The 13511-nt window shown below is 35.5% G+C and overlaps 1 protein-coding gene across 1 annotated transcript in view; it reads left to right on the forward strand.

Moving 5' to 3' along the window:
* Nucleotides 1-13511, forward strand: part of CBLB (Cbl proto-oncogene B) — a gene marked incomplete at its 3' end in the record, with an annotated part of 127876 nt that overhangs the window by 80474 nt on the left and 33891 nt on the right. Inside the window, exons 6-9 of the mRNA XM_084294570.1 lie at nt 4296-4417; nt 6407-6544; nt 8021-8108; nt 10491-10622. Of these exons, the coding sequence (XP_084150696.1) occupies nt 4296-4417; nt 6407-6544; nt 8021-8108; nt 10491-10622 (480 nt within the window). The remainder of the gene's footprint in view (nt 1-4295; nt 4418-6406; nt 6545-8020; nt 8109-10490; nt 10623-13511) is intronic.

The raw sequence follows: 13511 nt of genomic DNA on the forward strand, positions 1-13511 counted from the left end.
ACCTTAGTGACCTGAGTCACTAGTACCTAGGGATCAGGAATTTGAATGTTTTTGGACATGGATGCTGATGCCCCAAAACTGACACCTGAAAGAGATATCCAGCAGCACCTTCTTCATTCCTGCACATACATATGATCACAATATATTTGTGTTTGCTGTTTACATATGTTGCACTATTCTTAAATGCATTCCTACAAATGTAGACCTTCGGGTACTTATCTAAATATTATTTGTTTATTTCTTTGTACTTCTGTAGCTACATATACTCAGGTGAATTGTTTCTACAAACATATCAAGAAAGTTGCATAAGAGGTTTTTTTTTTTTTTTTTATGAAGTGTAGGCCTAATTCTTTTTCTTTTTTTTTTAAATGGACAAATTTTTGCCATTAATAACGTTCTACTGTTTTTGTATAATCAGGGACTATCTGTGGGAATAGCATTGATTGTGTTATTGTCAGTAGATAACAACATACATGCAAGCTTATTTCAGAGAAATATTACATGCCTCTGTTAACCTTGTGCCCTTTCTACAGAACATACTTTAAGGGGGACATTCTTTGAGTATTTGAGTCAATATAGAAGGCTTTGCTGGTTTTCGTCTGTATTAAATGCATTGATTCTGAATTTGTCACTTTGGATTTTTACTTTGTTTATAGTTATCTGTGAAGTATCCAAATATTTAATTGTTTGTTTATGTGTTTTTAACCCCCCTAGAATGCTAAACTGGCATATTGTTCTTTACCTTGTTGTAGATATGTACAAATTACCAATATTACACCAAAGCCATGGCCATATGTTTGTTCCATCTTCCATGGTGTTTTGTGATAATCTGTTTAGCTTCATTGGGTTTGTTCTTCTGGGAAAGGGGGCTATTACAAAGTTGATATTAAGATCTGGTAGAAGGTGATTAACGGTTTTAGTTTAGAGTTTTGGTTTTGATCATCTCTTCTCTGTTCTGAGTCAGAACTGTATCAGAGTTGAAAATGTTAAGGTGTAAGTAATCTTTCTAATTTAACCACATGTTTTGGTCACTTTTAAAAACAAAGTCACGCAGGTTATAGTGCTTTGAATAAAACTTGGGAGGTTCTCTGGTGTTGCTGTTCAGCAAAATCCCCCGAAGCTTTGCTTTTTGTGTGCAGATATGATCAAACATTCCTGCCTGAACATTGCTGCCTTGGGTCCATTTCTATTCTGTAAAAGTTTCTCCCTTTTATTCATTATTTGGCAATCTGTTCAGATTTTCAGATTAGTCAAGACCAGATCTTGGTCTCAAGACTTCACTGCAAAATGTCAGAGGCCTATTGGCTTCAACATTATATTACTATGAAATGCATTTATTCAAGGTTCTTTTCTATAGGATTTGATTCCCTCTCTCATTCTGCTCACAGATAAAGCAAACAACCACCTTTTTTTTTTTTTTAAATCTTATACTTGATTAAACAAGTGATTGATCTGAGAAGTAACGTTTTTTTCTGGCTCTTTGTGGAGTCCTGTAGATTGCTTTAAACTTCAGGACAGAAGTCTCAAATGAGATTTTTTTCTTTGATTTGCAAACCAATGAATTCGCATTGCTTAGCTTCTTTGTCAGGCCATTGCTCTTTTCATTTGTTACCATGCCTGGTGCTAGGAAAAGGGGATCAGCAGTACTGATATAAGTAAAGAAAACTGGTTAGGATTAACTTTAAATTTAACAAAGAAGCAGAGAATTTTTGCCAAACTGATTACCATCTTGTGCAATAGTTGTGTAAGTATTCAAGTGAACTTGCACTGAACTTGGTCTGAGAATCTCTCCCAGAGGTTACATTTTACTTCTTGAGTTTTTGAACTGCTTCCGTAACTGTGTGTGCATACACCCACGGAGAGAAAATCCCAATTGTTGAAGTAATCAAAATACTGTTTTGCCAACTGTGGGTTGTTACAGAAAAGCTACATTTACAATGATGCTTATTCACAGAAGAAGGCAAGTCTACTTTCTGTGGAGATCCTGTAAAAGTGAAGCTGCTCCCCCTGCCTCTCCGTTGTATGCATGCACAACTCTCAGTGCTGTTTCTCTGACCAGAGAGAAGTTAGCATGGCAGTATATTTGGATGCTTTGAAGAAGAGGATTTTCATTCCGTCACTGTTAACGTGTTCAATGAAGTTGACCTTTTATGCAAAAATACTTCTCTAGGAGAACAAGTGTACCAACCTTTTCCATTTTAGATTTTCCAATTTTTCAATACATTCAAGTTCTTGCCCTTTGATTTTCAGTCCTACTGTCATGTCATCTTCATATAGCAGTAATGGGATGCTCTGTAGAAAGTCCAAGCATTAGAAGAAGATAATATCTGCTTAAAAGCTTGATGGTTGTAATCAACCAAGGAATTTGTATGTATTTTTTTAATACTTATTATATATGAATAATTATATAGAATTAATATATTGTTACCGTACACTGTGAACCATATAGCGTACACCATATTGCACACATTACCACAGTCCAAAAAATCTTCAGAGTACTGAATATTTGATCATCATTTTTGACTTAATCCCACAAAACAGGAAGATTGTTGTGTTTTTGTGAGGAAGTATCGGCGTTGGTATGGCAAAAGGGGAAGAGTCAGCTCCCTTTTTTCTTTAGTTAGGGTAACAAACATTTTTCATGTGATTTAGCCTCGTCACATCCATCTTCAGTGAAAATGTAGAGAGTACCTGGTAAGATGTGGTGTTGTATCTATGATAGCTTTTTTTTTCCTTTGTTTTGTACAAATTTTCATATTTGCGGTTTCTTATGGCCTTTGTGCTAAAACCTTACTGTTCCATTCCATGTATCTGATTTGAAGAGGCATGCATTCTGAAGTAAGTCTTCATACGTGCTTAAATAACGGTTAGGATTTGCCTAGGGAGTGTATCATAATTGCAATATAATTTTACTGTTACAATATTTTGCTCAAGTGCATCACTTAAAAAAGCATTTCATCTCTACATTGCTAGCCTTTAGAAGTCCCTTTGAAAGGAATTTTCAGGGCACACAAGAACACGAGTTTCTTCTCTTCTGTTGCTTAACTTCTCTTGCCCTGATATTTTGAGAAATACATTAAAACCAGAAATACTCTAAACTATTGAGAGGCAGTTTCTTGTATTTCCTGTGATGCCTATGAACACTTAATATGTTTGTATTAACCCACTCCTTAAAAATCATTCTTCTTTCACAGTAAAGAAATATTTTATGTTCTTTTAAGTAATAGCATATCAGGCATGTTTCACCAAGTTTTCTGAAGCGTTTGTTATTCAGGTCAATAGAATTGCTGTTGATGTTTGTTTTGTTTTCTCATTCTAATATATTTATGGTAACTGAAGAAAACAATCAGTAGAGAATAAGAAAAAGAATAACATCTCCAATAAGTGTTTTTACTAGGCTTCATGTCTTAGTGGTACTTATTGTTACTTATGGGAGTGCCTCAGAACCACTCAAGAATAGGCTTAGTTGGGTTTTGATTAAACCATCCCAAAGCCATACTCTGCATTTTCTCACTAAACATTGTCCTTAATAGTTTGTGTGGCTACAAACAGGAGATCATGTAAATTCGAGGTCTTCAAAATCTTTATCTAATATTTATCCTTGATGTTTGCCAGTGGCATTCCCCAGGGCTCAGCATTGGGGCCAGTTCTGTTTAACATTTTTAGCAGCAGTCTTGATGAGGGGAGTGAGTGCACCCTCAAAAGGTCACAGATGACACCAAGTTAAGCAGGGCTGTTGATCTGCTTGAGGGTAGGAAGGACTTGTGCAGGGGTAGACTGGATCAGTGGGCCAAGTCTAATCCCATGACATTCAACACAGGGCCAAGGGCCGGGTGCTGCAATTGGGTCACAACCCCATACAGCAATACAGGCCTACAGAAGAGTGGCTGGAAAGTTGCCTGGCAGAAAAGGATCTTGGGGTGCTGATTGGCAGCTGGCAGTGTGCCCAGGTGGACAAGAAGACCAGTGCCATCCTGGCCTGTATCAGAAACATGTGGTCAGAAGGACTAGGGAAGTGATTGTCCCTCTGTTGATGGTTGGACTTCATCTTGAAGGTCTTTTTCATTCTAGCTGATTCTATGATTCTTGAAATTTTTTATTATTTTTTTTGAAGGAATCCTTGCAACAAAGCTGAATATGTGGAACAGTCTTCTGTACTGTTAGACCTTAACCAAAAGTGTATACTTTTTCAGCAGAACCTAAAACATTTTGCATCTTTTTAATGAATTGGCTTGAGTTTTATTAGAAGTATGTAGCTAACTGGCTGTGTCTAATTGTTTTTCTTCTCTTTTTAGCCGTGGGGTTCAATCTTAAGGAATTGGAACTTCTTAGCTGTGACACATCCTGGATATATGGCATTCCTGACATATGATGAAGTGAAAGCGAGGTTGCAGAAATATAGCACTAAGCCTGGGAGGTGAGAGGATTGGCTGATTACTGGTTTCCAAATAATCTTGTTGTCTTTAGAGCTACGTAGTTATTCTAGATCAATATTTCTATAATGTGTGATTCTTACATTGTGATATTGAAGGAATACTTTTTTTAACTTTTTGATTAGGTGGTGAATCAGAGTAGTAGTAGGTTGTTTTATTTTTGTATTTGGGATGGTATTTATATCTTTTTTTTTTTTTTAATAGTTTAATACTAATGGACAGAATGGCCGGTTTCAGAAAATGGTTGATCTGTAGATTTTAGGACTGGAGAGTTTAGTAACCATGAAGTATTTTTTACATCATAATGCCTCTACAACTCTATGAAATAAAGCAATATTTATTAGCACATGTAAATATAAACAAGTACAAGAAAACAGGAAAAAAGAGTTTTCATTGCTTTTCAGTTCTTCTGAATTATGTCTGACAAGCAATTAATTTTTGGAAATCAGGTTTGAAAATACACTGTACTTCTTAAGACATGTTGAACTGTTACGCACTAGTAAGGCAAAATTAATTGTAGTCTAGGTTTACCTTTCAGTTCTCAAGCTTTGTTTCCTAATGTCTAGGTCTCTAAATTTGTTTCAGGACCACATGTATATATAATTAGAGTTTGTCATTTTGAAACTTGTTAGAGACGTGTAGCAATACCTTGAAACAACTATATATACATTTTGTACTTGGTTTCTTCTGATTATTTTTTTTTTAGCAAATAAACCATGTGTTAAGTCACCTGTCTGTTTCAAGTGCATGTGTAAGAATCTCCTGGTTCCAGTCCAATAATGATTTTAGCTTGGCACTCATAAGCAATGTTATGGAATTTAGATTGCTAGGTTGGTTTTTCAAGTGGTCACTGTATTAGTATTTTCTATATTATTAATTCTGATTCTGTGGATAATTTCTCTTTTACTTCTTTTATAATGAAAGTTGTCTTAATGTTCCTTGTAAATATAGTTTAAGATAACTTTCTGTTTAGATATCAGAAGATGACTTTCTGAGTTGCTTAGGTGAAATGCTGAATTTGAAGTGAAAAGGAGATAAAGCGGGAGGCATTACCTGAAACCGCTTCTTTGATCAGTCTAAAATATCCTGGAAATTAGAAATTCTGTTCAAATAGGAACTAATTACTTCTTCAATGTAATGCTGGCCCTGCTGAAGTTTGCAAGAGCTATGCCAAACTTCATGGAGGCTGATTTATCATTTAAATTTGTTTGGAAGGAAATAAAATATTGACATATAATTAAGGAAAACTGCTTTGTGGCAAAGCTTGTGGCATTTCACTGTGGGATGCTTTTCTGAATGAGATTTTTGCATTTGACATGGTGTCTGACATTAAAGCAACTAGGCTTTTTAGTGAGAAGGAAATAATTATACCCAACGTTCTTGTTGATGATCTTCCTTTTCTTCCTCCTGTGCTCTCTGTCTGCATTATGATACCATACGCATTTTGATACTCCCAGATATCACCTGCAAAACACAGAAGTATTTAAATGCAAGTCTAATTGGGTTGGTATTATCTAGCATTTTCTGAAGTAAAAGTGGTATTTCCTCCATCCTGTTGACAAGCTCAGCTACTTACAAAATTAACACTGGTAGTAGAATAGTTTCATTCACATTTCTGTTCCTTTTAAAGGTGTTCTCTATTTCCTCAACAAACCTTCCATTCATTCAGATTATTGGCCTCTGTGTTCACAAAGGGTGTATGTTGTAGCTATGGAGAGTTAATATAATACAGTGTCCTTGAAAAGGTTTATGAGCATGTCTAAATGTATGTAGTAGGACTATTCACGGTGAATCTTTCACTTTGAGAACTAAAAAGCAAGCAGATGAAAAGTTGGGTGTAGGGAGCTACTGTTAGCCTATTTCTGCTTATGAGGAACTGACAGTGTAAAAGATGCTGGTTTATTTAAGGTTCTATGCTTATTTTGCTGAACTCTGATTAGAACTGACTTTCTATTAATCCTGTTTTTATCAAGCTATATTTTCAGACTGAGTTGCACTCGCCTGGGGCAGTGGGCCATTGGATATGTGACTGGCGATGGGAACATATTGCAGACCATACCTCACAATAAGCCTCTGTTTCAAGCTTTGATTGATGGCAGCCGGGAAGGATTGTAAGTACAAATTCTTATAGTTACCATGGGTATTAAGCCGTGGTTCCTTGTTCTTCTTATGCTGCAGATGAGCAATTATTAAAGATCTTTAAAAGAGAAAAAATGTATACATGGTATTTGGCATTCCTTTGGAGATTAAGGACCATCCTTTTTATTCTTGTTTCCAGGTAATTCCATTAACCAAAGTTAACCAAAGACATATCGGATAAATTCCAGGAGAAAATAAAATTGGGCAGCTGTCACATTGATTGTTTCCCAGTAAGAGTCACAAATGCACTTAAGCTTATTGAGCAATTACTACTGACAGTTACTCATGTGTCTAGCTCTGGACAATGATTTAAAAGCTATGTAATTGCTTTTTTATATAATGTGCAGCCAGAAAGTTTTCAGGTTTTAATAGTTTACTGAAAAGATTTGTAATTATAAGAGAATCTAAGTTTATAGGGAGAAGAAGTGCATTTTTTACTCAGCTCATGTAACAAAAATACTCGGTGTCAGAATCTTTTTTCACTGTTACATGTTTTGATATATCCGCATGATTATAATGGGGAAAAAACAAACAAACAAACAAAAAAGGAAATAATCAGTCCTCAAAAAAAGATTGAGAATTCTTCTGCAAACTTCGAAATTTTCTCCGTCCACCTTTGTCCAGTAATTTTATTTCAGGTATAAGTTCATATTTTGAAAGATATCAAGGTGCTGTAGATATTGCCCTGTAAAATAACACGCACTTACTATGGTAGTATTACTACTACTCAATTTTCTTTACCAAAACTGGATGAACAAAAGCCGAAGCTGAGAATACTAATGCTAGGTGAAGTTTTTAGACCCCATTTAAATATAACTTTCTCATGATGCTACTTTACAACATGGCTTTCAGGAAACTGTTTCCAAGTTAGAGATAACATAAATTTCAATATAGAACTCCATAATATCATTAACCTATTATTAATTTCCCACAAGATTAAAATAAACTGTTCTTGCTTAAAGTCCAGTCTGCACCTCAGATTCTCAGTATAGATTCTTGTTGTAATATACAGATGTTCACAAACAACATCTATTCTGCTCTATTTGTTGAAATAGTCCATAGAGTCACTGAGCTCCACTGTGCTGCTAGTGGTGAGATCACTAGGAACATATGCAAGTATAAGGTCACTGTAAAATTGAAGATCTAAAATACTGTTCTATCAAGCTACCCAAAAAAGGTTATCTAATAAAGCTCAGATGCATTCTGCTGGTAGTTATACATGTGATGTCAACTTCTTTCCAGTGGTTTTATAAATGGACTTTAGCATGTAACAATATATGCATGTAGCATTTCAGTTGCTCCCAAAAGGTGGCAAAGATGGCTAAGGAAAGATAATTTTATTTAATGTCTGCTGTTACTTATTCTGTCCCTTTAAAAAGTCATAGGTATTATTTAGCTAATAAAGCTAAATACGTGTGCATATTTAAACTAATGTTTTTGTGATGCAGCTATCTGTTCCCAGATGGACGAAGTTATAATCCTGATCTGACAGGTTTATGTGAACCCACACCACATGATCACATCAAGGTCACACAGGTACGTTGCGCATTTTATCAGTTACTTTGTGATCTTTGCTTCTCTTACCATCTCATCTAGTAGTGATAATACGCTTTTATTAAAATGTGAAAATGAATTAATGAGAATGAAAATGCGTTGTTGATAGAAGAGCTTAGTTGAAGAACAGGTTAATAATTGTTTAAACTCTAGAGCTAATGGTGATGCCGACAGTATGCCCTGGAAAGTTTTGCTTATTCTAAGGCTCATCTGCATGAGAAATATATTAATGGTTATTATTTTTTTTCCATTATTTATGTTATAGGTTAATGTAGCTTAGAGTCTCCTACTAATATTAAATGAGAATACAGAAATGAAATCAAGATCAGATGATAGTTTTTAAGCCTGAGTAGGAATAATACATTATGCTGACAGATCCCAGAGGAAAAATATCATTCATTTGTCACAAAAATACCAGTTCCATGGTCTGTCTTGTTTTCTCTTTGTCCATCGTGCAATTTAAAAGAGAGATCAGGGAAAAGTAACAGGAATAAGTAAGTACCTGAAGGTACTCACTTTCCAGACATTAGAATATCTAGATGTTTTTGTAGTCTTGTTGAGTGACGATGTAATATACTAATGTGCAGATGTTTGATATTCAAAGAATAAGAAATAGTTACCACAAGATGTAGGCTTAATTAAAAATTGTGCTGAAATCATTACTAGTAGGTACAGGTATACAATGCAGAGCATTTCTCCTGACAAAAATGTCCAGAAGACTTGAGGTTATGTTCAAGGAGAGCCATCAGACTACATACGACTCTTTCAGATGGTTTTCCATTTCTTCAGAGCTGAGTGGGTGACCTACTGAATCTGCTGTAATTGTGCATCACACCTCTAAAAATATTTTAGAAAAGGAGTATTTGTTGCCATTTATGTTATTTCAAGGAATACCATTAGGAAAATATATCTCCTAATTAAGAGAATTCCTAAAACAATTGCTGAAAGAAAACGTGAGCATGTCTACCAGTCTGACTTCCCTCTTTGCTATGCAGAATTAGAATAGTAAGGAAAGAGTAGTACAGAGATATCAGACGTGTTGCACAAAAAGGTTTTTATGGCCTTGTATCCTTATTTTCCTTTCTCAAAGAAAGGAAAAGTAGCTTAGACATTTTCAGTGATAAAACCTTGTTCTCCCCAAGCAAGTCATCTTGTATTTTGAATACACTAAATGAATCCAGTTGATTCTGAACTTGTAGCTATGAAGAAATCATTAGTTAATGCAGAGAGTCTGAAATATGTGAATGTTGCCCTAAACAATATCTTAACTGCAGTAGATTAACACTGCCACTAAGAGCTGCTTAAACTATTAAAAGATACTATAAAACTGGCTCCAGGGCCAGATTGCTGCAGATGGATTCTTTGCAAGAGCTCCGCCATAAGCATCTTTAGTGCATACAGACTATAGCTACAAATACAGACTATTGCTTTTCTCTTTTGCCTAGTCTCTTCTCCGCTCCCTTTACTGGGCAATAGCTGCTTATTTTCCAGTGATCTGGATTTTTCTTACTTCAACATTTCAAAATTTATTTTTCCAAGACTAAAAAAGCTTCATAGAAATGTTTGATTTCCAGTTCCCCAATAATATACTTCCAAAATCTAGAAAGCTGTTCTAGACTTGAGTTTTATCTATTATTTATTCCACCTGAAGGAGTTCTTGTATCTTACAGTCAGTCCTGCAAGGATACAAAGTGCTGAATGATCTGTGCATGACAGTTGCCATGTCACCTTGAGGGGATATTTGTACCATACTTCATACAAGGGTTATTTATTTCAGTGGGCCGTACTATATCCAAGCTGTAGGTAGAAATCCCTTGTTTCTCAGTTCTCCGGTACATTTTATTAGTCCTAAACTCATACTTAGAAAAGGAAATCTCCATTCTGTTCCTCTTCATCACTTAATTTCTCCCTTACCATGTTTTCATTATCTTTCCCATACTGCAGCAAAGGAAAAACAGGATGTATGCCTTGCATTAATATAGTACTTACATGTGATAACTCTGTAGAAAACCTAATAGGCACAGATTCATTATTTATTTTATTCTTCTTTACCATAAATTTTTATGTTATTTTTTAAATATTTATGTTTATTTTAATTTGTATTTATTTATATAATATACTATACTTTATTTATAATTTGATATATTACCATATCTATCTTAGGTTTGAAGAAGTGAAAGAGTGAGCTGCTTGGATAACCTTGGTGTGGCTTTTAAGTAGATCAATATCAATATATTCCTTGACTAATAAATACAGTGGAATGAAAAACGGGATTCTGATAAATTTTTGTTACTTGTGGTGTTTAAGTATGTTTTCTACGAACAAATTACAGTAAAGAAATAACTAGTCTTTGTTTTGTTACAGGAGCAGTATGAATTGTACTGTGAGATGGGTTCCACTTTTCAGCTATGTAAAATCTGCGCAGAGAATGACAAGGATGTGAAGATTGAGCCTTGTGGGCACCTCATGTGCACTTCTTGTCTTACAGCATGGCAGGTACACTCATAGTTCAGTTAGTAGAGAAGAGGATGGATTTATCTGTTACATCCCTGTTTACAATGGGGGTACTCTGTTTTACCTTTCTAGGTACTCAGTAAGAGGGTTCAAGTGCTTATCTTTTTTAAAATTACACACAATTTTGTGGACTAAAATCTATGAAAAACAAGGTTCCAGGGGTCATTAAAATCTAGACTTGTAGGTTTGCCAAGACATTTGCTGACTCCTGTTAATTAGGAACTATTTCCAAAGCACAGTGTCTACTCAGACAGCGAAAGCTGGACTCCTTGTGCCAATTCAGCCACACAGATCACTTCAGGATGTGTTCAAATGGAATAAGTGGACAAGTAGCAGCTGAGAATGGATAACCAACCAGACAGGGTTTTATGAGGAGACAGAATGCCTTCTGTGGGAGAAGGACTTAATCTGTTGTACAAATCATGCAGTGGCCTGTGAAAAACAAGCTTGCAGTTCCCGTGTTTCATTTTGATAACATGTAAATTGCTAAACCACCTAGATTTAGATGGTTGTTGGGATAAGAGATGGAGTGAAGAGAAACTGTGATCTCAGTGTCATTCACATAATATCCCAGAAAACAGAGGCTTTCTGGTAACGCAAGTTGTGGTGTCTTGTCCGTCTTGTTCATGAACATACCAGTCTGTGGGAAAAGGGAGGACTTGTACCTTTAGTTCAGCGCAGTTAAACATTTGACTTGGAAATTAAGAACAAAATCAGAGGTCATTCATCTCTGTAGCTTCAGACTTTACCTAGTAGTTGCTTCTCAAACTCAGTCTGTTACAACCTCCATTCCATGTACCCTTCTTCTGTTGTACCTCTAGTTCATGGGGAGAAGTATGTGTAATCCCATTCGTGGGCAGCGTTCTGTCATGGTTAGACACAGCTCTTTGGATACAAATCTAGTGAGAAGAGGTTTAACAGGTTGCCTGGGGAGGTGGTGGAGTCACCATCCCTGGGGATGTCTAAGGAAAGGTTGGATGAGGTGTTTAGGGACATGGTTTAGTGGGTGATATTGGTGGTAGGGGGATGGTTGGACTAGATAGTCTTGGAGGTCTTTTCCAACCTTTATGATTCTGTGATTCTAAGAGTAAACAAAAGCCATTGTTCTGGTCTGTTTTTGACCTGGTTTAAAATCAGTTCCTCTCAATTGATAATTTTCGTTCTCATGTTTGGAACATGGCCCAAAGTACTATAGATTTAAACTTTTTTTTTTTTTCAGATTTCTAATTAAGCAATCCAACACAATGAATCAGAAGTATCTTTTGGGTTTTTCTTCCATCAGTAATAAAGCTGGCTGAAAAGGATTCCCAATTTCCAATTTCTTCTTTCTGAAATTTAGGTTTGATGCTCCAAATGCAAACCCTTCAACTTTCCAAAGATGAGAAATTCTGATAAAATTCTGTTTTAGAAAAACCTAGAGAAGAATATTTGCCTCATTGGTGAGCAACTGATGAGTTGGAGCAATATTTCTTGTTTCAGGAATACCTTTTTTTCTGTTCTTGCCAATTTCAAACTGAATGACAAACACAAAGGCCTGACTATGTTAATCTTTGAGTTAAAATAATAATCTGAAATTCTGAGATCTGTAGCAGTTTGTTGTTGTTTATTTGTTTGCTTACTTTCTTGGTAGAAAAGAATTGAAAATCCTTGTACTTTTGTTTGCTGGGTGTCTCATATCATGATAGCAGCATGTTCTAGTGCTGAGTCAGTGATGTACTCCAATTCTGGAGACTCAAGAATCTAATGTCCTTGGTACTTTGGCAAATGGCTAGGGATTCAGGAAGAAGACAATAAAACATTTTAGGCTTAGAGAACTGACATTTTTGAAAACATCAAGCTTCATCAGAACATTGCAACCAGCTGTAATTGGCCAGGTACATTTAAGATTTCATTACAAATTTAACTTTCATATAATTAGGGAGACAATGAAGAAATATTGCACTGTAACAGCATCAGCTGTTGCAAGCTTCTGGGCTAGTGTTTAATTGCCAGCATAATGACTCATTAGACATGCCTCAGAGGTCCAATACAGATGTTTTCACTAAGCAGAAAAAGTGTGTTATTTAATAAATTGGTAAGCAGCATCAAATCTGCATAGAATACCAAGGATGATTCAGTTGTTCATCTTTATGGAAATCAGTTTCTCAAACAAGAGTTGGTTTAACAATCTTCCTTTTGTATTATGCAACAAGATTAAAATTCATTTTCTTACGAAGAAATATGTTTTCTAAAAACTACAGATATGGACTTGATTCTAAAAACATGTGGGCATATATGCTGCAATGTATTGTTCACAATAACCAGTTTCTCAGTGTTCTAAATAATCTGCATAATCTTTCTGGGGCTGTGGACAAAGATGTATGTATTCACACAGAGATCTTAGCTCTCAGTTTTAATTTCTCTGTTGTATTCATACTATTGAATGTGAATCTGATGCTGTTATTGGATATTCTGTATGTTTTAGTGATGCTTTTGAAGAAAAAGGAGGGAAACTGCTAGTACAGAACTATTTGACAACACAGATATAAGACAGCCTTGCAAATGGAAAGCGCTGTGCCTTATCTATAAGGCTGCTTTAGAAAATGAGCCTGTAAAAATTTGTATGAGTAAGGGGGGACTTCCGTTCACTTGGAAGTGATTACTTCAGTAGGTCCATAAAACTTGGATACACGCTTTGAGGTAATTGTAAGTGATGCTGACTGGCTTTTTGTAATTAGGATGCAAGACTGCTAAAAGTAGATTACTTAGATCTTTACATACAAAACAAATCCAGTACTAACCCTGTAAATAGACATGACTGTTGTCATGAGACATCATTTATACTTATCTGGCCTTGGGATACAGTTCTTCCACAAAACTATAGAAACACCT

Source organism: Netta rufina (assembly GCF_964035555.1).
Source record: "Netta rufina genome assembly, chromosome: 1".
Lineage (NCBI taxonomy): Eukaryota > Metazoa > Chordata > Aves > Anseriformes > Anatidae > Netta > Netta rufina.